At 40.1% G+C, this 26,966-nt stretch overlaps 1 protein-coding gene across 2 annotated transcripts in view; it reads right to left on the minus strand.

The window, feature by feature from the left end:
* Positions 1 to 26,966, minus strand: part of ZFAND3 (zinc finger AN1-type containing 3) — a 244,475-nt gene that overhangs the window by 27,877 nt on the left and 189,632 nt on the right. For both annotated transcript variants that reach the window (XM_019526985.1, XM_019526986.1), the window contains one exon: positions 15,083 to 15,253. In XM_019526985.1, coding sequence (XP_019382530.1) covers positions 15,083 to 15,253 — 171 coding nt within the window. The remainder of the gene's footprint in view (positions 1 to 15,082; positions 15,254 to 26,966) is intronic.

Here is a 26,966-nt window from a genome sequence, read left to right on the forward strand (position 1 = left end):
AAACAGTCTATTGAAAGCAAGTAGTTTACATGTGTAAGAATTCAGATAGGCACTCCAAATCCTAAATTGCCTGCTTAGAAGAAGGGGTATTATTTTATTTAAAGCTGTGTGCTTATCCACAGTCACAGCATTTCTATAACTATTAATAAACATGGCCATGATCTGGTTCCCTGTCAAAATCTCTCTACTGATTTTTAACACTGCAAAGAACTGGCCACAGCTGCTTATGAGTTTGCATCTTCCTCTGCAGTGGCACTCTCATACAACAGCATTTCTCTGCTGGAGAAAAAGATTTTGACAGAGTGAAAATGTGTATCATAGACATCTTGTCATTCAACTGTGAAAATGTAATGGTATATAAAGATACACAGACCTCTATACCTATAATTACATCTTTTCGGCTAGTACAGAAACTCACAAAATATCAGGAATGTGAACAGGCCACAGATCTCAGCTGTAAGCACATGCTTGCAACAGGAGGTGGTTTCAGTTTGCATTTTGTTTTGGGCAGAATTAGCAGTTTACACTCAACCAGCAAAATTCCCTGGATTATGTTGCGTCTGCTGTCCTAGTATCAAGGCAGAATTTGTTGCACAGATATATATTAAAGGGCCCTAATATATGCTATTTCACGAGGCCTGTGGCTGGACAGGAAAGCTGCAGGTGAGGACTAAAACAGGTCAGATTTGCGTTCTTCTGTGTCACTGGGATTTACATGGTTTAGAAATAATTAAACTTCTCTTGCAGAGCTGGAACAGCTGGACTATTGTCCTACATAGTGAAGATGGGAACAGATAACTGGTGGAGAAGATTAACTCATGCAGAGGGTACCTGCTGCTGCCCTGTTCAGAACAGAAAGGTAACATGGGAATCCCTAAGGCAGCGTGACTCCGCTTCTAAAATGAAGAGAAGACTTAAATTGTTTAAAGAATGACATTGCCTTTAAAAACTACAAATGTCAGTAGAGTCCTGAAGCAGGGGCAACCAGGCCAAGGAAAATAGATAAATCAGGAGTGTGAAATAAAGCAAACAGTTAGAAGATACAAAGCAAAGATCGCAGAAACATGTGAAGAGTACTTGAGACACTCTAGCTCTATGGATTCCACTGTGATCCTGCTTGTTCCGTTGGCACTTCCCCATCAGGTTGCTTGAAAAAGTGCAGCCAGCAATGGAAGGATATAAAACTGCTACAGTCCAACCTAATGAAGCTCCCAGTGCAGTTTGTACACACTGCCACTTTAAAGTATAAAAATATTCTCCTCTGCTGACATCTTTTATTGTTCTCCTTCCAGACAGCTCCATCCTTGCACAAACTATAATTACCTCTTTCCTTTCTTCTGCAGGGAATGCTCTGTGCTGGCAGCTTCTCTTTTCATTGCACAACTCAAGTAACATTCTCGTTAATGACACTTTACAAAAAACAAAAACAAACCCCAACAACCCACCAAGCAATCGGCTTTTGGAAATAAATGAGCCAAACTAATCTCCCTGGTTCCCTTTGTTTTCAAAAAGGCAGGGATTCTAAACAAGTGGCAGGAACTTCAAAATACCTGTGCTGGGAATCTCACCTCCCCCTCCTGACAAGGAGCTGAGTCACATTACAGCAAAGCTTTTTATCTAAATTAATATATTTTTAAATACCAAAGGAGATGGCGCAAGGCAGTTTTTGCCATGCACAGGGACTTGTTCATGCTGTCATATCTAGAGAGAAGAGTGGAAATCCCTGAAGTGCATGACCTTAGGTTTTCCACGTATTAATGCAAAGTGCCTTTGGACTTGTAAGGAATTCCCAAGGCAGTTCAGTTCCACTCTCCCTGACAAAAAGTGCAGCCAAATAAGTTTGGGAAACAGGACCAGATGTGCACAACTGTTCTGGTGACCTTGTTTACCCAAGTCTCCAGTGATTGCAGTAACTTGCCTTTCAGCATTTTTATCATTTTGCAGATGTTTTGTTCCACTGAATGTTTACTAGTATCTACCAAAACCCAGTCATTTCTGAACTGAAATCTGCAGGAGTAAAGAGGGCATAAGATGCATCAGAACATTTCTCTGAGTCTACTCACTCATGCTTTAGGAGTGGAGCAATACTAGGTTGCAGGCAAGCAGATTTAATCCTGGATTCATATGGCAAGCACATTGCCCCATGACATCTGAGATGCAAAATAAAAGTTTAAGCCTCAGAGCTTCAGGATGGTTAGGAGCTGCTGTTGATTTATGTTGCAGTTCAACTACTGAATAGAAAATATGTATTTTCTGATCCCATGCAGTGTATGCATGGTAGAAGGATGAACAGCCTGGCAAAAAAGAGGGAGAGAGAGATGCAAATATTTCCTTTTGGGCTTGCCCCATTTTACTTTCCCTCAAATGAGTCCTAAGCCAACATGCATAAGAGCATGTAAGAGGGGAAAAAAGGGCCATTACTTATGCAAGGCTTCCATGGGGACGGCCGGGAGAATTTCCAGATAAAGGAGGGAGAATGTAATCTTAATCCTGTAGCAGCCCCTGGCAGGTAGGGTTAAAGATTCTGCAGGAATCCTTTTGGCTTGGAGGCAGAGGCTTTGTATTTCCAAGTTTAGTCACGTATAGCCTGTGTTTCAAAGTGTCTTCTGTCTATTTTCTTGAAGACTGTAAGTCTGGGAAGCCGCATTAGGGAGCACACAAGAGACACAGATTTGCACTGTGGAGATTCTGCAAACAAACTACCTTTTATCCCAATTTATGCTAATTTCAGATTCACTTTACTATTTATCTTACCTCTTCGCTGCCAGAGAGAGCAGGCAAACTACTTTTTTGACATTGAATGTGATGCAAGTTGTGAACAGAGTTTATCATGTGAGGAGAAAACACATCCTGAATGCTGCACTTTCTATATTAACAAATCCTCAAGTGATTTCATACAAGTTTCCTAACTTACTTCCTTCCCTGAGGCAGCCCCTCAAGAAGGCATTCCCTACTTCTTTGCACATGACTTATCTGGAGAGGAAAAAAAACATTTCAGACAATATAGGGGCACAAAATATAATGTATTTACTCACATATCAGATGACCCTGACTATAAGACAAACATCCCAATAATTAGTTTTTGTATATGAAAAATTTATAAATTTGTAATAATCTTCCAGGTATAGAATCTAATTATCAGAAGTTTGCCTTGAATTTGTCCCCCTCCCCTTGCTACAGCAAGGAAAATAAATCTGGGGGGTCAGATGGCCCCCCTTGTCCTCTGTCCCCACCCCACCCAATTTCTTCCCCCTGCAGTCCCCTTCCTCTTACTGTTAGACCCTGCTCTCACTAAGTGCATGAAAGTGAGGAACAAATTTAAAAACACTGAATTGGTGTACTTATAGACTTAGTTCATCCAGATTGATGGATTTTATCTTTTTTGAAGTTGCCAAGTTTGAGCACAGGTACTTCATAAACAAACATAGGCATCACTTCTGTATGTACTTATACATAGTATAACCTTTATTTTTTTAAAGGAAATGGTTTTATGTCTCAGGTCAAATTAGCCAGATCAAGTCCAAATCCATTTGAATCATTCAAGAATCATATGTGGTCCTCCTATGGGCAAGTATCCTCCACCCTAGCTAGCCCAGGGCTTCAGATACTTCCAAATCCTTTGGCAGGCATCCTACATACAAGCCCAAGTCTGGAGACTTAGGGTTCAGATGGCCCCGAGTTACACTTGCCTTCAGCTGCATGGCCGCAGGAGCAAGCTAGGGAGGAGTCTCCGATTTCTATAAAGTCAGAGTGTAGCCAAAATCCTCCCGCTGGAAGCTAGCCAGTGGGAAGCTAACTATGAGGCTCTTGTAGGGAGCCCTGTCCACAAGCAGATGAGGGTGCAACCCTCCACTACACAGTGCCATTTTAATTGCATTACCTTGGTAAGGGTATTTCTCCTGCTACCATCGAGGTCACGGTATTTCCCCTGCCAGGTATAACCTATGTATGATATTAGTCCAAAGCCAGAAGATTCATGATTTACCATATAGTTCACTGAGCTGGGCCTCAACAGAGCCAACAGTATTTCGAGCCATCGTGACCTCACGGCTCAGCAGTGCTCAGTATGAGCATGTACTCCAGATAACCCCCACAAAGGATCCACATGCTAATTAGCCCTCCACTCGTGACTGGAACTGGGTGTTCTTATCACGAGTCCTGAGATCCTCCAAAAACGTATATGCAGAAGTGCAGGGGACCCTGGTCCAGTTCTACCTCATGGAGGGTGGGGCCGCACTAATCACATGCACCAAGCTGAGAGAGGGAGTGAGATTCTGGGTACTGTTTGGGGCCTAGTTTGGTGATGTTTGCCACACATTTAAAGCTGGTGAAGAAACAGCAATCATTGGAAATGCGAAAGAAAGCCACAACTCACTTGTGGGAGTGAAGAAGTCAACGTGTATTCAATGTAGTGGCTCACTGTGACTTGAAAGAGACAGTACTGAGGGAGACTGCGCTTAATGGGCACTACCATATATCTTATTCAAATGAACTGTACTAACCTATTCTTGTGGTATGTTCTCATCAGTATGATTGCCCAACGTGGGCCATGTGATTTATAGGCATGACCAGTGTTGGCTGCATTTTAAATCAACTTTATAGTTGGCTTCCATTACTGAGCACATGCTGCTTTTAGCAGCAGTTTACTGATAGACAATTATTTAATGAGGTATCCTTGTATGCAAACTGTAAGGCAAAGAGCTTTTTTCCTCACGCTGACTGGGTGGGGAAAAAACCTGTCTTCTATTTGAATAAATATGATACCTATTACATGTAGGGGTTATGTACACTCAATTGTCATGAAGAAGTTCTGAGGCGTGAGAGTTGCTGTTCTCAAAACATTTCTGATTTTGAAAGACTGCTCAACTATGGAATTAAGGTGGTAAACACAAAGCCTCAGATTTACACTACTACTACCACCTTGGAGACCTAGATGCCAAAAGATGCTTGGATGGTAATGGGTACAATTTGCTTTAAGGAAAATTTTAACAGTAAGAGTCTTTAATATTGAAATACTGCAGCATACAAAGGCCTTGTTTGGGACCAAAGGCCCCCCATCTTCTAGATGCAGTATAAAACATACACGGAGACAGGGCCTGTCTCAAAGCCCTGAGTCTAATTTGGAAAAGGATGTATGAAGGGTGGGGGCAGGGATACAATCATACAGGCACAAATTGACCCACATGCATTTAATCTTGCTAAAACATTCATTTTCACTGTAATGAAGAGGTAAAATGAAAATGTTTAAACTACCTCCGAGAGACTCACCTATGGAATTGTTAAAGTAAAGAAGCTAAAACTAGTTAAAGTGAAGTTTCCTTGTTAAACACAGATGGGCACTGTGGTGCCAGCAGCTCCTGCTATCAGCAAAGAATGAGAGACAGCAGCAAGAGTGGACAGTTCATCAACCTCGATTCATGACTAACTCAATGGAGAACTGTGTTTAAAATTAAAGAGCCAGAGTTCAAACATGTATGCAAGAGGGTTTTGCCTTTGCGTTAACTTGTAACAATGCATGGCTGAGTTCAGGAGGACCCTATCATCTTTATGTCAAAGGGATGGCTCTGCTGTTTTGTTTGCCACACTTCTCATATACAACAGATATCTCCCATTTTATCTTTTGACTTGTCAGATCCCACAAAACTGCAGACCACAGGAAAAGTGATCCAAGTAGCTGTGCCGAGAAGGTTCACAAAAACAGTAACAGTCAACACTCTTCAACTGCAGTGAGTTACATTCTTTAATCTTTCACAGAAGCGCAAGTGTAGTATGACCAACTAACAATTCTTAACACACTGAACCTCACACCAGCCCAAAATCCAACTAACATGTGACTGTCCCAGTTAGCCCCAGTCCTCCAAGGCATCCACCACTACACCCGAGCTGCTCCAAAACCAGTCTTGCAACTATGAACAGTTCATGGAGCAATACAGGTTACAGTGCTTACAAGAGAAGGGGAGGCATGCAGTAACAGCCCATGGAATCCATCAAAGGCAGCAAATTGCAATTTAGACTACCAGGCATCATGACCTAAAAGATCAGTGATGAGGAATCATGAAAATAAGATACACATATTATGGCAGATATTGCTCTTAGAATGTTTTACCTTTATTTCAGGGGTCTGTAACCCCATATAGAGGAGCAGTCACAATATGCCCCAGCTATTTGGGGTTTGAGACTATCCTAAGTTCCTTAAACTTTCTTAGTGAAGGGTCAGGTGATGAGACAGAGCTACACCAGCAACTGTATGCAAGAATCCTTGGGTATACAATACTTGACACTTTGAGATGAGCTGGGTTAAGTGTTAATACTCCTGGAAGTCTCTATGTACTGGAGTTTACCTATGTTAATACACTCCTCCCCAAAGTTGAGAATTTAATTAAAAGCCAAAGTGTATCCAATAATTTAATTAAAACAAGTAAGCAACACTAGGCAATCTGATAATGTATGTGTATCATCTGTTTTTCTTCAGCCCATTAAAAATGCAAGTCAGATAACGCTATTAATAAAGAGCTAGAATAAATAATGACAAGATTCCAGTCTGAGGCACTCGGCAAATTCCATTAATATTAAGGTATTCACCTGGATCCTTCATGTATTCTGACCTCAAGCCTTCATTTGCCTACCATGACTCCAGTGCTTTAACTTTCAATATGCTTTCAAAATTAAGTGCATTTATGCCCTGGATTTAATAGCTATCTACACATGCTGTTGCAAATTGATTCATTATCCAACAATAACCAGGGCAATCCCTATAAAGTTTTCCTTGGTTTTAAACCTAAATAGATCAATGCTTTACTTCCCTATACCCCACCCTATGACTTGGAAGCAGAAGGGATATTCTGAGCACTTTTTACAAGCCTTCTACCCCTGAGGAGACCAATGTTTCTCTCTCTCTCGCTCCTGGCTGAAGAAGGTAGTATGGAGCTTCACTCTGAGACTCCACTGGTGACTTTAAGGCTATACACTTTTGTAAGCTCGCTTTCACTTCCTAGGAAAGGAGTTGCAGGGTGGGGAGGGTAAGATGCAGTTGCACTTCTCCCTTTGATCCCTGGTGCATCTAACATTTAAAACCAACTGCCTGGCAGTGGCAGCATCATTTCTATTCAGGCAGCAGTGATGAAGTCCATATTATGTTTCATTATGCTCTACCTGAATCTTTCTAAACTTTTTATTCCAATAGGTAGCTATGGAGTACTTTTTATTTTTCTTTTTAAGCAAGCTTAAAATGTGGCACTGTCATTCAGGTTTCAGGGAGAATTCTCCATGATTTGCTTCAGGTTCTATTTTTTTTTTTTAACGTAACCTGCTCTTTAACAACTTGCTCTAGCTATTTATGCAGATAATAGCATTTTCCCCACACCCCAGATTGGTGGAGGCATGGCATATATATTAGCATACTAGGGGCTGGGCAGTTGCATGCTCCGTACAAATGGAATTTTGTTTACGAAAAGAGTTGGCACTTAAAGCACTTTTAATGTTCATGCTCAGAGTGCTTCACAAAGAATTCTTCCAGTACCTCAGTAAGGCAGGTGACTATAAGTCTCATTTTTCTGATTAAAAAAGGGTCAGATTGAGAAAATGACTTGCCTAAAGGCACAAAAGGAGTTGAAATGAGAAGTCAGAAGGTCTCAGGTTATCTTATTTGCATTCAAGCTCAATATATTATGCATCTATTTGCCCTGTATGCATACTCTTTATTTCCTCCTTTAATGACATTGCTGGTACTTATGCAAGAGTCTTAAATTGGTTATCAGCAAGATGGTTGCTTTTCTACTACTGTAACACTCCCACAGAAGGTTTGCCCAAGGGCTTCAGGCAGGACTAACTCCAATCAACAGTGCCAGAAGTAAGCCACTGAACATTTAAGCAGCAGTATGTCTGCAATATTCTACTTTCCTGACTTTTACAACTCTCTCAGTGTAGACCTCCAAGTAAGGACCAGAGAGGTTTTACAATCCACCAATGCCACATAAAAATCAGGTGGCACTTGAGTAACGAAAGCCAAGGGCCAGATATTATCCCACTTATAAGGTGCCTAGGTTGAATTAGATGCTAATTGTGATCCTATATTGGTAACACAAAAGGTAGATGGGTCCTCTTCCTCTTCCTGGCTGCTTTTTGTAACTTAGTCTTGAAGCTAAGATAATGGCTTGTTACAGAAGTAAGTGCTTGCAGATTTTCCCAGGGTCTTGAACAAGATGGAATACAATCATAATTAGGCACTTAAGTTCTATTAAGATAGCCAGTTGGTAGCATAGGATCTGGCCCTTTGCCTTTGTCACTAGAGACAGAGGCTGGGAATCCCAGTTACATCTCCACCATGGAAGTGCAGAAAACTCACTTATTCAGATTATTTTGCACCTTGATTTTAGATATTAGAATACAATATGTGCTTTTATGTACCATGTTGAAACCAAAACATATTGTAGAAAGGTATTCCTATAGGCAGGAAACAATGGTTGTTCTGCAACATTATTTCAGAATTATTTTTAACTAGGAGGCCTTAAATAGGAGGTTGCTAGTATTTTCTTCTTCTCTTTGTCCCATTTTTAAGACTAGGTTCTTGCTTGGCAATCTGGTAGGCTACAGGCTTTTACCCACAGAAAAAAAATACTGTTTATACTAGTGTTTTTTGTTTTGTTATTACTGACCAGGGCTGGATTTTAAATGGCGACGGAGAGGAAATCACATTACCAACCTCCTAAGCCATCCTTGAATATCTTTTAGAAGAGACTTTTAGTACAGAAAAAAGATGCTTGGCTTACCATTTTCTGTAATTTCACACCACTCAGGAAAGCCATCATAAATCCACGACCGTTAACTGAGACCTCTACAGCCTTCAAGGCTTAAGTTTTGAAAAAATCAGTGATACTAGGGATTAGTTTATAGTGTCCAAGAGTGTAGCGTTGCAAACATTCATTATCTGTGGAGAAATACTAAGTCTCTATTATAAAATTCAGCAGTGTTTTTTGTGCCAAAAAAAGTCTTTTATAGCTAAGAAAATGCCTTTTTAAAATGTGCAAGCTTCATTTAACAGGTGTACTTGTCTTATCAAATCATTAATAGAGAATCCATAAATCCATATTCTGGCTGAAAAGTAATCAACCTGGAAGCTACGCAGGAAAAAGAAAAGTCTCTATATCATTTTGCCATTTTTATAGACAAGTTCACACTCTAATTTTGAGTACATTCACTTGTGTTTGGCAAATCTGGCTCTCTGTTCCCCCGAAATGACAGACTGATTTTCAAAACAAGCATGACCTAGTGCTTGATTTCTTGTTGCCTTACGTGAAAGCTGGTATTAGAATATAACTTAGGAGGTACACTACGATTGGTAATAACTGATCTACTTGCCCAATGAACCCAGTATTAAATAAATGGTCTTTTTATGCAGTCATTATCCGGCCGAAGCAGCTAAGCCACTGAAGGGTCCATATAATTCTAAAGATCATCTCTGTCTGGTACACATGCCTGGTGTAATTGGCATCAAGAAATGTTACACAGGAAACCAATGTTACTCCAGTATTGTTGATTTAAAGGTTATCCAGTCAAGAGTAGTACAGAATGAGAATTCATTTTCAAATTTCTCTTCCTCACTGAAGCTTGTAAAGCATGTTGGCAATTAACAATTCCTATCGCCTCTCCCAGTTCGCTGTGTGAGAAGGCTCAGAACTCGTCTTACAAATTGCTCTTTTGAAGATCAAAGGGAAGCTGAATTTGTCTGTGTGCGCTCTAGATGAGATTGTAATTTAATGGAATTTTCAGAGGAGGCTTGGCAGCGTGTTCATTTGACAGCCTCGGGGTAGAGGATTCAGGGGAGCTCTGTGACTCTTCCCTTCTGAGCTCCTTCCTTGCCTTTAATTGGCACCTCATTAGAAATTAATGAAAATGACATCCTCTGTTCTTCCTGCTCTAGGCACAGAACGCTACAAAAAGGCCCATCACAATTCATAACACATTCAATTTATATAGCAATGGCTCTTAAGCATTATTTATGAGATGTGAATTTCTTGTCAGCAGTTAATAACCTGTACAGAATGGAAGGAGAATGAAAAAAGATTGTGAATATATATAAAATATCTTTCTACAGCTGAGAAATGTTGTGTTTGAGTTTAAAGAATCTTTATTGGGACTCCCTTCTCAGTAGTAAATTGTTTTGTTCTTCCCCTCCGAAAGCCCTACAGCACTGTTAAATTTGTCTGAAATTCCATGTAGTGTCAGTGAAACTGGATCCACAGAGATACCTTTTTCTGGATATATGTTACAAGAGGCAGTGGAAGCAACAGAGCAGTTTGTTGATAATCTAAGATTTCTATCCTAAAGTGTAAAGACCATGCCCGGCCAAGTGCAGTGTCCTGCATGACACCCATATATCTGCTGAGGTACTTCCTTGAAGCATCATACTATTAGGGCTAGAAACTGAAACAATAGTATGAGCAATGAATATCAATTTTAGATGACCGAGATAGGGAAGGCCACATAAAAAACTTTCAGTTAATGCAACTTTACATTGCATTTGTATTGTATTTTACGTGGCTTTTACAAGGATGTGTAAACTACAAGTAACTCCTGAAGGTAAAGCTGGGCATTGTTCAATAAACATATGTCTCAGTGATGCTATTCTGACACTGCAGAGAGGGTGAAGGACAAGTGAAATCTGCACTGTGTAATGGGCTGCATAGGTGTTAGCAAAAAAGACAGTGCATCTATATGTGCTTCTAGACAGTTTCATTTAGTAGGATAAATATTCAGAAGTCAGACACTGCCCATTTCAGAGAAGATGGGGAAAGATCACTGAATGCACAGGTCATCTGAACACTCACTACATGTCTGATAATAACCAGAGGAAATACATTAGGCCAGCCTCTGGTGGAGGCAGAATGCTCAAACTTGAGGAACCAAAGGATTGATCAAATATGACACATACTGTCTTTGGAAATGTAGTTCCCCTCCCCAAAGCAACAACAAAACAGTTGCAAAAGGAAAGACACAGGTGGCTTATTTTGGAACAGCTGCCTCTTCCAGGCTCCACTTTTGTGGCACCCTCCTAGAGAAACGACAAACATTTGTGGAGAATTTTCTTTAAAAAAGAATAGACAAGAAAATAAAACAAGTGCACGCAAGTTCAAAGGAGGCACACACATTTCGTTACCCATTTCACTCATTCACAGCAGTTTCTAGCATGGTAAAAGTGACTTCATGGGACAAAGAGACAACACAACTGTTGAAGAGATATTAAGCTGCCTTCAGAGCAGGCTTTCTGCTTTTTTGGCTTAATTGTTTTGACAGCTGGCACAGTGTCACAAGCCAAAGCAATGAACATATATGAAGAGGCCTAAATCTGAAAATTACATCTCTGGAGCAGGGCAGATGTTTCCCAAGCCAGTCCATTTTCATCAAGTCCTCTATTTTTCTTGCAATGTCAGAGTTCTGTGCAGAGTTGCATTTTAAAGCCTGCTGATATGACAGCCCAACAGTATAGAATTAAATTCAACAGAAAATCAGCAAGTAAACCAGCTCTTCATTAGAAGAGAACTAGAGGACTCCCTTGACTACTCACAGCTAATGTGACTGTGAAAGGGACTCCCTCAAAGAGAAGAAAAAATATTTTATTTGAAATTGGAGTATGCTTTCCAAACTGAAACAACGAAACTGTTCTCATGGACTGGTCTGAGTTCATTAGAGAGTTATTACAAGTTACAGCTCAACTTAACACCTTATTGATAATTCCTCATCTACCTCCTAATAAAGGCAACAGCAACACAACAGCAGTCTATTTTGAAACATAATAGAAAATTCAAAACAAGGAGCTGCCTGGCATGGGTGGAGGTAAGTTTCTCAGGTATTCTACATTAAGAACAATAAGCCTCCAATTAATCCAAGATTGTCCAGCATTTGATTTTCCCTGTGTGAGACATACCACAAAGTTGCATGATATTATTGTAATGTGGTTAACCCACAGAATTTTACATTGAAAAAACCCCCACATTACGTACAACGCTCGTTTCCAATGGCCACAATGCCCTAAATTATCCAATGATAAACTTGTTAGTACTAGCATTAGGGCTACAAAAATTACTGTCTCCTACCTAAAAGTTGAGATGGCTTCCAGTGGCTTTTAACTCAGCCAACATACAATCCCAAACAATGCATTTGCTGTTGTATAGGAGGCACCAGCAGCCAAAAAAGCCTCTTCAGATTTTAGTCTTGCTGTATGCACACAGGTATCCAACAGATCTGTGTGCAGCTGTGATAGCCTTGCAATAATTCCTTTTCTCCTGTCCCCACACTGCATTCATTTGTACCTTTAACCCCCTTACCTGCTTTCTACGCAATACCATTATGGGAACTACTTCTAAAGGATAAGCTGAGCAGCTTTCACATACTTTTTCCTTTGCTGCAATCAAGAATGGAATCAGAAATTTAAGACCAGAGTGGTGCAATGTCCAGAACCTGCAGCATCAGTCCTGGACCAGTGTTAAGCATGAGGTTCTGCATTCTGAAAAATCCTTCCTGGGTACAGACACTTGTTTCACTGGATAGCTTGACAGTACAATCTCTAGTGTGAGGTAAAACATGAAGTACCTATTGCTAATTGTGATGGCTTGCAAAGTAGCAATTGTATCACTAGAACACTCTGATTCATAGGTCTTAAATTAATAAAACATGTTTAAATACACTTAAGTTTTCCCCTACCAATATGGGCTGATAATCATGACTCAAGCAACCTGACTTCACATGCAGAAGAATAAAACAAATTAGCTTGCTTTAGAAAATTATCTAGTTAACTTGTCAACATACAGTTTTTGTCACAAGAGACGTAATTTTGTCATTAGAGAAGTAATGGTATAGATCAGCGGTGCTCAAGCTTCTTGCCCTCTGGGCTGGATTGGCAGTGCCTGGTCTCTTAGTGGGCTGGATTTGGTATGTAGGGCAGGAGTGGCAGGACCTGATTTAGTCACATGGAAGGGAGCAAGGGGCAATTCAGCCCCATCCCAGTGTTGTACGGGGAAGGGAGTGGGGCCTGGCCCTAACCAGGTCAAGCCAGGCTTGGGAATTTTGAAGTGGGAGAGGGATGGTGGGATTAATTGCTACTGCTCCTTCAGCACCAAAATTTCCTGATTTATTGGGGAGCCTTGCAGGCTGGATGCCAGAGCTCTGCCACCTGGATTATATGGCCTGTTGGCCAGGAGTTGAGGACCTCTGGTAAAAATCAGTGGTTTTCAAACTTCATAAAGTCACAAAACCTTTCATATAGTTTCTTCTGCTATGGAACACATATCCCTACCCTAAAGGCTGACATGGAACTAATTAATTTTGACATTTAGTTGCTCATTCTGTTTATACATAGACAGAAAAGATACATAGGCAATATAATCCCCACCTCACTAGGCTGTACATGACAGGGGGAGGACATACTTTTTCAAATTTACAGTTGCTATTGTCTGAATGGAAATTCTTTTCTGCCAAGATCGGAGTAACAGAGCAATGGCATGCTGCTTTCCACTGTGATGGCTTTATTTTCATAGCAGAAACAGAGGCAGTTATTTTTAAATTAAAGTTTAGAATTTGTAGAATGCAGCAAAATTTGCTGAGACACTAAAATTACACAATTAATTTTTTCTCCATACTTGTAGCAGTTTTCTTAATTTAATATTAAGGATGTTTTGTTTTGTTTTTTCTGTGAGGCACTTGCAAGCTCCTTCATTCAGAGACAAGCAGTTTGAGAACAACAGTTTCTGCACCCATCATCCTGGGTGAAGAGAACCTTCCAAGTTGTCACCGATAAGGCAGGGCTTCCATAGGTTGCTAAATATCTTACCACATACTTCACTGTGAAAGTCCAGATTGAATTCTTTACCATTTTAACTTTATGGCCTCTCTATACTATTGCTTTTGATTTTATACCATTTGATGGCCGTTTGATTTTAACAAGGGTCACTGTATACCCCTATAATTACTAGTCAATCAGGATAACAGACCATGTTTAATGCTTGCATTAAGATTTAAGTAAGTTGGAGTATGGTCAGAGCAAATTTTAGTAAAGGGAAAAGTGACTTTATGAGACAAAGACAGCTTCCTGTGTAGTTCTTATTTTCATCACACATTTCATATTGAAGACAGAACCCCCAAGCTGTCTCTATATAACTGGTCCAACCAATACTTTTTCCTCCCAGTGTGCAATATTCCACATATTGCAGGTGCCAGTTTGGGTGCAAGTCATTTGGGCATTTCATTCCCTTGTTGAGACAGGCTTTGTATGATAAACACAAATCTAGCTGATACCATTTTTGTGCATCATTTGTGCTATATGACAAGAGTTACTACATAGATAAAACTTGTTTTCTTTTCTTTTTTTTAATCTAGCCTTATGCTGCTATTACAAACTGATTTCAAATACAGTTGTACTTGTGTGGATGAGAATTTCTCCCATGGTGTCTAGCCACATTCACTGTTCTTCCTTAAAAATCAGTTATATGCAATATTACAAGTTCCAGCTGAGTTCTCTGAGTGAGAAAAGCCAGTAGTCAGTATATGCAATAGTATCTCTCCCACTCTCAACTCATATAGCTGAATGATTTCATCAACTTATGGAAGTCACCTATGGGATAAATCATGTAGAGTGATGTCTGGTGCATTATTAGAAAAGTTTTTGGAAAGTTAGACACATCTGATAGGATTTTTACACAGAGGAAAAGAAGTGCCATATAGTTTAGATGCACAACAGGGATGCATTTCTGCTCTAGGCTTTGCAGCAGACTTGTGCGATTTGCAGACTCTTTCACCTGTAAAGTAGGTAAAACATTCACCTACCTCACAGGGACTTCTGGGGATAAATTCATTAATTCTTGTAATATTCTTTGAAAGCCTTTGATAAAAGGCTGAAATCAGGAGAGAGTATTATAATGAAAATGAGCCTGACAACTCACGTTTGCAACCAGCAACAACTATATCCTCTCTCAAAGATTATCTTTATATGCTTTGAATGCGACTGTTCCCTTTTCCCAGCCATGCAATGGATCTTCATGTCACTGGGTATGAAAACTTCATGTTAACAATACTGATACAGAACACTTACCACAGCGACATGATCCCAGTTCCTGCTGTACTAGCTCCAGTTTTGTTTGGCACTGGAAGCACCTGCGTCTGCTCTTCTGTTTAGATCGACTGGTTTCCTCAGGCCTGTCATTACTGTCCTCCAGTAGTCGTGGCCGTTTCACAGGAGAAGCCTCACTCTCCGACTGTGAATCTGTCGTGTTCAGAACAAGCATTTGGGGAAAAATGTTAGCGTTCCCTTGTTGAGGCCCCACTCTGGATAGACTGAAGGCATAGATACTGCTTTCAGCTGGGGTCACTTGCAAAACTATACTCTTCCCACTCTATGGCATAGCTACATGTTTTAATAGTCAAAACTGGCACCAAATGAGAACAATTATGTTTGTTTCTTACATGGGATCTCTCCTGGCTCACAATACTGAATATGAAATGAACTGAATAACTCCTCCCGGCCATGGTTGGGTTGCACACAGATTCACGGGAAGCACACACCATTCTAAACAATTGCAAGCTTCATTTTTCATCTCATTTAGTTTCTCCTACATGACTATTCCCTCTACACAAACTAACCGAACAAGGCTTCTGTTGAAAAACAAATGAAAGCAGGTTCAGCCTATTTCCTAGCTGGGTTGAACAGAGGTTTTTTTTTTGTTTTTTTTTTGTTTTTTTTTTAAGGCACAGCATGCTAGCTGCAGTTCAGATAACTGAAGGCAGTGCATGAAAGCGCCATACTGTGCCTCTCTCTCTCTACAAGGATAACAATCTAAATGTAAATGATTATACACCAACAATATAAACTAAACCCAACATGTATGTGCATGCTACAGATGCAAAACACTCTTGGAAACACTTTTTTAACCAGCCATAACACCACTTGCATTAATAACCTTATTTTATATAAAATTTCCTTTTTATTACTGTGAAAGGGAAAGACAGGAAAAACATATTCCTCAGAGGACACAAATCAGTAGATGTTGCATTTGGCAACATACTTACCCTAAGAATGAGAAACAAATTAAGGTGCTGGACTGGGCTTGTTGTTATACTTTGTTACAACTGTAACCGTGTAATAGAAAAGTGGAAGATAAATGACACCACTCTCAAAGTTGCTACCTTGAACACTCTTCACAAAACCACCTTTCAGAGTTTTATGTCAGTGGAGGCATTCATTGCAGGTGAGATGGTATTTTCCAATGGAGAAAATGCTTGTTTGGGTCTGCATTACAGAGAGAAAAGTGTGCTCCCAGACGGTGTGTGGAAAGTAGTCCTAGCCCCTTGTTAGACTCAAGGCACCCCTCCATAACTTTTGTGAACTGAATAGAATGCCATTTCAAAAGCTGATTTTTTATTACAGTGCTTACCTCCTTGCAGAGGGGCCAGGCAGTGGGGGTTGGGGTGTAGCTAGGCAGGGAGAGCCAAAGCCTGCTCTTACCTGTTTAACTCCTCATGCCTGGAACCATTATCATCTTATCCCCTCACATTTGCTTATCTCTTGCCACACCCTTTAAATAATCTTACAGCACTTTGGGGTATCCTGGCATCCTGGTTGCAAATGACTGTCCTGGCACATTAACCCTATCAGAAACCTAGATGCCCACCTTCATGCTTTCGGTAGGGTTGCCCACAGGCTGCCAGTTGGACACATGTAGGCTGGGAAGGGTTAACATGCAGCCCTAGGCTCTCACCCAGCCACTGCTGCCCCCATTGCTCCAGCTGCAGCAGCAACCAAGTCTTGGGGCTCCCCATGCACTCTACGTGGCTTCTACGTCCTGCCCCCACCACAGAGGACAGGTGGGGCAGTGTGGCACAGTCCGTACTGCAGGAGCAGCCCTCAGGTTAGAGGATCCATGCCATGTATAGCGCAGCAGGTGAGCCTAGGGCCAAGGAGCTGAAGAGGTACAGGGGAGGGAGGAGGAGGAGTGAAAGGGGCCCAAACCCATGCATACCCACTGGTGTAGGTACTGCTGGTGCGTCTCCTGGGCATACAGTCCACAGCCTCTTAGAAGCTGAAGTTGGATAATACTGCTTTAGGTATTTTGGAGGCAGGGGCTTTCAGGCCAGTTTTTGCTCTTCTATCTGGCTCACCTAGGCCAGAAAAGACATGTTCTCTTTCCAATGCTGTCAGATGCGGGAGACTGTTACTCCCAAACCCACAACAGAACCAAAATCATCTTTAAAACAGTAGCTGCTCTTCTTCTCTTTTCATTTCTGCAGCCACAGTACCCCTTTCTACTCAACCTCCATCTCCAAGGATTCCAGCACAGGAAACAAAGCACCCTTTTTCCTCAACAAGAAATATGTTATATGAGCAATATTTTGAGGAGCAAGCAGCTCTGGCTTAACAGGCATGGACATGTGGAATGGATAAATGTGCGCGCACACATTTATTCGTCAGTGCTGTAAACAATGGAAGACAATTCCGATCACTTCCTGGTAGGTATTGAAAATGGTTCTTTCCTGGGTACACTAGAAAGAACACAAGTACCATACTAGGTCAGACCAATGGTTTAGCTAGCCCAGTATCCTATTTATGACAGTGGTAGTAGCAAGTGCTTTAGAGGAAAAGCATATGAAAAGGGTACATCTAGTGATCTATCCTGAATTACACCCCCTTCCTGGTATCCACCATCACTGGTTCAGAGAGGCCAGAGGATACATTCCTGACTGTTCTGTTTAATAGCTATTAATGAATCTATCATCCATGCATTTGTCTAGGAAGCTGTTTGCACTCTTATTTCAAAGAAAACCAACTGTAATATTGTTGCAATAGGCTGAAAGATGAGATCCACAAAAAGTTTGCCTTGTCTTAGTGAAACCAATTGAAACAAAAAATGCATTCAGCAAACACTCCCTGATAGGACTCTGGCCTATCAAACAGCTTTAAAGTTTGTTTTAAAGATCTGCTGTGTGTTTTACTATGATCACTTTCACTCTGTGTTAACTGAATGAGTTGGAAAAGGAAGTTTCTACCAATATGAATATATACATGTGGAGGGCCAAATTCAATGCCCTCCACATAGCCCCAGTATATTTGGTTCTGTGCAAAAGCTGAGGAAGAAAATCATCTCCCAGGCAACAGAGCTACACTGTAGGCTGAGCAAATCGGCTAAAAACACCCTCATTATTTTCCTATTGATTACTATTGACTCCTCTCTAGTCTTCTGTCTATCCAGGTCAGGCCTTTTCCTTGCCAACTTTAGATTGTTCTATTAAACCCTATCAACCTCACCTCGAAAAAGCTCCATTGACTTCTCCTTGCCCACCATATACAGTTTAAACTGACCTGCTCTTCTTGCTGTTAAACGTATATGAAACTATTTTCCCCACATGGCAGACGTGGTCTCATACTGTTCTCCTCAAAAAAGCCATTGATGAGAAACTTGTTTCCTTTTCTCACTAGTCTTTATACTTTTTCCCAAGCTGACCCCGATATAGAAGCCAAATATATCTGCCTTCCAGAAAAGGTTCTCACATCACGTTAATATCCTACACAAAGTTTTGCTATTTCTGAGAAGCTCACAACTGAAAGCATCACATCCTATCTCAAGTGGCTACTCCTGAGCATCTAAATGCACCCATTGCCAGTCTTCTGGATTGGACTTGTAGGGCACTGCACGACGCTGGGGATGAACACATGATAAAAAAGGGATTAGGGCTTGGATAACCCTGAGCCTAGGAATTGTTCTCTCTCTGTATGCTCAGTTATGACAATGAAGCAAGCTATCTATTAATGTAGATACGGAAGAGGAAGACACATTTGATGAATATTTGCAGTTATGGTACCACAAGTCCCAAATCATCTCAAACCAACTCCATTCAGCAGCGCAGGAGTAGTTCCATGTGACAGTCCCTTTCGGCAGGCTACTAGAAGCTCAGGCTCCAGAGCAGCAAACCTGTACCAGCTACAATGACCTTAAGTTCTAAAAAAAAAAAAAAATCACGCTTGGCTAATTTCTAAAAGGCAACACACTTCATGTGCTAGCAGTCCATTGCACATGTGAACACAGAAGCCCAGTTAATGCTATGCTCACCAAAGTCTACTGCAGTACACTTCATTGCTATAGATGGGGATAACAGGAACCACACCACCTGCCACGTATTCATCACTTTGAGTGATAGCTACACTGCTGTTTTAACATGGTTGCCTCATACACTTCTGTAGAGCTCACCAGCTATTCTGGTTCCTCTCAGCAGGCAATTTGGCATTTTAGATTAAACTGATGGAATGAATACTGGTCTCTTGGTTTATTATGAAGTCTGCATGAAGAATTCAAATGTGTGCGTCAGCCACTGTCTAATTAGTTAATGAAGCTATGTGCCATGGAGTTAGAGAAGCAGCCACCCAAGGTCAGGCTTGTAATCGTATAATTAACTAAATTCAAATATTTACACATTTCCTGTCCATTAGTAAATGACTAATCAAATATTCAGATAAGGTGATTAATATGCAGAAAAGAAAGAAAATTTAGAAATAAAAACTCTTGGATGCGCACATCTCCCTGGCATGGATTAAACAACATTTGTTTGTTTGTTGTTTGCTTAATTTTAGGGGACAGTAGTGAGTTTTTTAATTCTTTGTTTAGCATACTGAGCTAGGATTATAAAAAAACTGTACAAACACAAGCTAAGTATGACCACAAGCAATACAGCTAAGCACTGATAACCTCATTTTATGAATGGGAAAACAAAGCAGGGAGCTGATAAACTTACAGTCCATGCAGGAGTCAAGATCAGAATGCAAACTTTCTGATTCAACTCTGTTCTCATTTCCTCCTGATCACCTTGACTTCCAAAAGACTAAACTAAAACATACACTTAAGCTCCATAGAGGGATGGAGTGCTGACAGGGAATGGAAGCAGCTTATATATGTTTTTACTGCGGGGACAGCAAAACTTTGGAACTGAATATGTTCCTTATCATAATGAAGAGCTTGCAGGATAAATCTGATTCAGCCACAAAAGCCAAGAGTAAATTTTCCTTGCTAGCAATTAAACAATCAGGAAGGACTACCGAAAATGTGATGCCTTCCAGCACACTGAAATGCTCTCACAAAAGGAAGATGGTGTTTGACCTGCAGATAAAGGGCGCGTCTTTCATATATTTTCACATACATTTTGGATGTTAGTGGTGCTCTTACCTCTGACTATACTCAACAGAAAAAGGCAGAAGAAAGGTTTATTTAATTGCAGGCATCAAGAACACAAAAACTGTTTTCTCATAAAGGAAGAGTGAGGAAAACAAACAGTATCGAAGTGAACTGTCCACAAGACCTACTAGGTACATCTCGCAACCAGAAGAATGCATCACTCTGTCCCCCACCTCTCCCGCTAAATACAATTCTAATGTTCACAGGTGGGAAATATGGATTTGTTAAATCTACATCCAAGGACACAGACTCTTCTAACTCATATTTGAAAGTTGGAGAAGGCTGGTAATTTAGGAGAGCAAGCTTTAAATTGGAAGCTTGAGTGGAACCAACAAACAGAGCAATGTTCTTAGAAATTCTGTTTGGTCTCTGACAGAATCTCACATTTGTTCCTTACTGCCACTGTTCTTGTCTTCATTACTCATGTTCTCCCCCCATAATTTCCAGATAAATCATGTCAGGACTGTCAGATCTGAATCCCAATCTCTCTTAATCTCCTGCCACGGCAGTTTGCAGGCTGCACACACATGGCTTCACTAACAATCACTATGGCTTTTGCCTGACACTTCAGGAGGACTATTAGCCCAGCAGAGATGTATTCTTAGAAAACATATAGGGGGCAGGAGAAAAGAAGGGAAAGGAGCAGGAGAAGGAAGCCATTTTCCCTTACTACTTGTTTCTTAGAATCAGATGAATCTGTTTAATTTCTGGTTTGATGACAGCTTTTGAGGCACTCAGATCAGGTTTTGGGGTGTTTTTTTTTTTAGAACCCATCACACTCTGACAGATTGACATTTATGATCTCAACTGCCTGTGCAAACATCTGTAAGAACAATAATTAATGAACCCTCACACATCACTGCCATCTCTCCTCTAACCATTTTAAAAGGAGTTTAAGCTGTTAAAACCTCTGTCCACGAAGATCCCAAAAACACAACCCATAAGACAAAGTAGTCTGAGAGATCTCATGGGTATTTTTTTTAAACTGGTCTGTTTTTTGATGAGGGGTTATACAGTGTTCTGGTGTGCTGAACAACATATTGGGAACTTCTAAAAGGGAAACAGCCTCATTACCTAATTTTTACTATTGCATTCACTGAATTTCCCCCACCTAAAAATGTTTTTTGTTGTTGTGTTTTTTCTAAACAAAGCTAAAACAACTGAACGTTCAAAACTGATTTTCCTTGTTTGTTACTGCTGAAGAAGCAACATTTGGAGTTGAATTAAGGGGGCTGGGGCTGGGGCTGGCAGCAACTGTGGCTATTTTCTCCCTGTCTTCTACCCACATGGTACTGTGGCAATGAGAGCTTGTTTTAAAATTCTGGCATTACATTATGGTAAACATTCCTTTAATCTACCTAGAAAATACATATTTTAGTGTGCCAGAGTTTTTGACAATCTAAATAGTTACTTAATATTATTCAAATATATTTTTTCCTATGACTACATAAACGCACATTCAGATCTTGGAGAACTTCACACTCCTCTTCACGTGACATATTTCAGAGAGTGTTTATTAAAACCATTTTATATATGAACTCCACCATAAATCATTCTTAATCTATGATTTGTTGTGTAACAGTAAATGCTGGAAAACATGTTAGCAAAAAAAGCCATTTTAATTTGTGAGTGAGCTTTTTATTTTCCCTTTCTTCTGACTTGCAACACAAGGTAGGTTGTGCAAGAAGAAACTGCATAGTGTGTGGTTGCTCATGAAGTTAAGATACCCTAGATGCTCTTATACAAGTCTAAATCAATAAGCCAATTGTTCTGACAACAAAAGCAGTGCAAGTAGACATTTATATAATACAATTTAAAACAGCACAGACATATTTAGTACAAGATATCAGCTTTGAGAACTAGTTTTGATTATAAAACTAAAAAGCTGCTGTGACTCATGCACAAGGCACAGAGTTAAGGTTACGTGCAAGAACCTAATTACTTCTAAGTGTTGAATTTTGAAATTAAAACATTCTCTCGGTTTCAAACAATGTTAACAATGAACAGAATAAATGGTAGAAAACAGCACAGTGAAAAATAAATCATGAGGAAATATTTGGTTTAAGTAAAATACTATTTTTTTAAAGTATGAAATTTGTAAATGTTGATAATCCTTGTTACAATTATTCGACTAAAATAGGAAGGGATCTGGTTTAACATCCTGTGTCTGGCTCATCCTTAGCCTTCATTTCCCATAACCATTTTCACTGAGGTCATGGATGTCTTTAATTAATTTCCTAGACATCTTTACTTATAGACACAACTGATTTGATCAACGTACATGTTTAAATGCAGCCAACCACCTGTATTACATAATGCCTTTGATGGATTAATAGAGTGGATTTCAATTAGTTTAAGTATTTTACAAGGCAGTAACCACTTAAATTGTTGCCAGGTGAAGAGAAACTGACCTTGCTTTTTTTTATTTTAAAAAGACGGTCAGAATCACTCTGGCTCACTTTCCCCAAACACCTGAGAGTGAGGAGATTTGTAAACCTCCAGAGGCCAGAGTAACAGAGCCATTCTGAAGGTGACAGAACATGGAAAGACTTCTCAAGTATTCAGTTTAGTACCTGTTGTCTGTTACATTTGTGGGTGTGTAATCTTGCCTATACAAGGAACAGCTGCCAGCTGCAAATACTTGCATCTATCATAACCATCAGTGATTGACAGGCTCCGTGCTGAGCTTGTGATGAACCTTGATCAGTTTGGGCAGTTTATCCAATGTGAAATTCCATGGTAATCCACAGAGGAAGTTAGCGCACTTGGGAAAGTGCAAGTTGCAGCACTTGGGAAATCTAATGCCAAGGGACTTTGCACTTAGATTATCAACAAGCAGATGCATTTGAAGCAGCTATGCCAGTCCATGACTGCTCATCAGCCTTTGGAAAAGTAGGAGATATTTTTTTCATACTGATCTATTTGCTTTTTAACAACACATTAAATATGCTCATGAAAAATGACAAAAATAACCTTTAGACTGAAGATTAGACGTTTACTTTTTTCATTAACAAAAACAAATATTAAAGCTCTCTTAAAAATAAAGTTTTAAATATACCAGATCACAAAATAGTTTATAAAACATACTAAACCCTCCCTTTAAGTGGAAGTTTTAGAGAAGGGGAACCACCAGAACCACAGGTGGTTCCAAATAGCTGGGACAGGACAAGCAAAATAGCAATCCATAAATACAAAAAGGGAACTATAGAGTAAAAAAAAAAAATTGAAGAAAGAGAGATGGATAGATACAAGATCAGTCAGATATAATGGCAGAGAGTTTTGAAAAGCTTTTGAGTGCCATTAGATGCATCATTCACATCCCAGCCATCCACTTTATTTAACAAATACCAGTCACTGTAAGATCCAAAGGCCCTCCTCATTGGGCTATAGAATCCAGTTCCCTCTTGCTTGCTTTCTCTCCAGCCCCAATATTCTTGCATTTCCACCTGCAAAGGGGAAGAACTGCCTCTACCCTGGTGATTGGAGCACTTTCCTGTGAGGTGGATGTGGGTTTAAATCCTCTCAGGCTGAAGAGGGCCTCAAATTCAGGTCTCCTGGTCTCCCAAATATTGGGAAAAGTGCTCTAATGACATTGCTCATCTTATAAGATAGGTAGAATAAAGTAATAATGACCACTGAACTCAGTACAGTCTGTAGGTGTGCTCAAACCACTTCCATCAAATTGGATCCCTGCATGGTGTAGGTGCAGGGATGCAACTTTGACTGGGTAATTGTGCAGTTACCTTAAGACCAGTTACATATGCAAAGTAGCTATCACACAATGAAAAGCTCCAACCAGCTATGAAGTCAGACCTCAAAAAAAATTGCTGGTTAGATGGCCTTGCAGACAGTTTTGGTGAACTGCTGTCCTGGACTTAGGGCCCTAAATTTCTCTTTGTCAATCTCACCTCGAATACATTTACTTATATGAACAAGATGGTATGTTATCATTCACTATTCACTCCTTTCAATCCAATATACTGAACTGTGTGTGTAACCTATCCATGTCCTCACTAATCAGTAGGTGGCCAGTATGCAGGGAGCTAATTTTTCAGACTAATAATCAAAAAGAGGTTCTATGTATATACTACATGCTTTGGTATTTTAAGGGATTTTTTATTTAATAAGTTGAGGCTAAAAACAGATGCTTTTTTGTTGCAGCATCAGCTGTGCTAGAATGTGTTCCAGCAAAACTGATCTATCTGATAAGCAAAAATAGATGATGTTGTTGTCCCACACGGTCAGACCCCTGCTGCTCTTGGGGCTTCAGGGCCCTGACCCTGTGGGACAACAGCCCCAGGTGCTCTGCCTTGACCTAGGGCACAGCAGCTTGAAAACATGTCCTGGGACTCCCCCATAGGGGGATTGCCGCATTGCCACTTCCTGACCCAGAGTGCAGCCCCTGCAGGGAAATGCCTGGGGGATGTGTTGGCAAGTGCATAAGGATGGAACTCCCATGAGGCATAGCTTGCTTCACGCTTGCAGATCATGCCCCTAGTCAGGACACAGCAGTCTGATACATTCAATACACACAGTATCAGGCCCTTGAAGCCCTGGGAGGGCCTGCCTATGGTGGCGGGAGACAGCAGGTGGCTCTGGGCTGCCCATACTTTCCTGCCATAAAACAAACACATTTGCCACAAAAAAGCAAAACAAATTTATAACGCCTATCATCACAGCCACAATTTGGGGTATTCCAGTGTGACAAGGGGCATGAATGTCTGCTTGCTTGGGGTTTGTGCCACCATACAAATGTTTATGGCAGAACAAAGGTCTGTTTCCAGACTGATTCTTCCTTCCCCACCACATTAAGATAACAAAGGATTTCCAAGTCCAAGCCACAAATGCAACAAAGCAAGAGCTGTGGAAAGCTCTTTTGATTGCTACCAAGGAAATTATGAAACACTTCAGTGGAGCCTCTTCAAAATACAGTTGTTGAAAATGTACAAAATGAGATTCTGTCTTCATGGGCTGCTGTGCCTGCTTAATGTAAAGAAAAAATGTATGAGCTCTTAATTTTGAAAAAAATTCTATTTAATACATTTGAGAACAGAATCTGAAATTAAATGGATGGTTTGTTTTCAAAGTGTTTGTTTCCTATTCAGTGTCATCTTTAAATCAGTTTGTGTTGGGCTCATGTTCATTTTGATATTTTCCTTAGTAAGAAGTGGCCTCCTTGCTGTGATGTGCAGAGATGTTACTGTAGAGCTTCTACTTACTGATGTCTTCAATAAAGCAGAAATAAAACTTCTTTTCTGAAAACCTGATAGTGTTTTGGAAAGGAGAAATGTATTCTGTGGTACAGGAGAAGATGATCAGGTCAGTGAAACTACAGTTCAGATTTTATTGTCTTTCATTCCTAGCTCGTTATTAAAAGAGTGTTCCATGGTCTTGGTTGCTCCCTTTGGACTAAACTTGATATACTAGCTTGTGGGTGAGGGGAAACTTACACATTGTAGATGCTTTTTTGTATAGCTTGCTTATTTGAAAATGGGACAATTTTTTAAGTCAGGCTGCATAGCACAGAGAAGGAAGCATAAGGAGTCAAGCTTGAGGAATTGAGCATTTTATAATCGCATTAAAGAAACTTGAAAAACATAAGGCTCATATAACAACAGCTACCTTCCAATTCTTTCCATTTGAGAGGCTAATAAGCCTAAAACTTCCATTAAACAGATCTGCAAGGCTCAGATTGTACCGGAACATTTTGAAGGGTCTCAATGAAAATTAATTTCTAAATGGAAAATGGCAAAAAGTTTACTTGAATCTCTCTGCCGCTTTTTGGAATCACTGAGGTTAGAAGCCGAGGCCTGAGCCAAGAGTCAGATAAAACCTTTGAGAAGCTGTCCCTATATTGAAAATTACAACAACAACAGATTCCTAGGATTCATTCCTATACTGTATACACTTTTAATTTAACCTGGTGCTAGAAGAAGCTAGAGATAAGTGGCAGCTTTTCTATGGTTTTAGGGTAGTTATTTAATATTGAGCAGTTAAAAATAAGCTTAGTCACACTAAAATATCTCATTAAAAATAAAGAGAGCTATATTTTGATATATTTTCTTAAGTCAATAGGCAAGAGTGTTATCTTTCAGATCTGGACAGATAATCAAGCTGCTACTTAATAACTGTGGCACTGCAAGGTAAAAATCAACACAGTCCCTTCAGGCCAACAGAAGCAGTCCCTGACAGATTTTTTCAATCGGATATCGCCCGTATTCACGTTAACAATCTCACAGATTCCTTGCTGCATTGTTTATTTGCCCTGCTAAGGCAGGCAAGACAAATTAGCCCAATCCGAGGTAAAGCAACCCCTAAGCTACCCCAATCTTGTTCTAATATATATTTTTAATACATTTTGGAAAGGGGGTATAGGTGGGAAATGCATGACATGTAACTCTAATTCCCTTGTCCCTTGAATTAATGGAGATGTGGTTTATTTAAAATTCTGAGCTGTGGGCCTGCAATTTGGGAATGGCTTTCTGCAAGTCTGTGGGTGGATACTGGTAATGAAACACAGAATTCAGACCTGTGGGGAGCATAAGGCCAAATAAAGCTTTTATAGCAGTATATTGCGTATTCTCTAAAAATAATTATATAGCTATAGTGGAAGGCTAGTTAGCTGAATCCAGAGAGACACTGATTGTTCAGACATCTAATGACAAAACAATATTGCAAGGTTAAATGATTTGATTTTAACCATAAAGGTAAATTTACAGGGTAAAGCGTCCACTTCTCCTTTTAAATGGATCTAATGAC

The sequence above is a fragment of the Gavialis gangeticus genome, unplaced genomic scaffold, assembly GCF_001723915.1.
Source record: "Gavialis gangeticus isolate Ggan-Ray unplaced genomic scaffold, GavGan_comp1, whole genome shotgun sequence".
NCBI classification, from domain to species: Eukaryota; Metazoa; Chordata; order Crocodylia; family Gavialidae; genus Gavialis; species Gavialis gangeticus.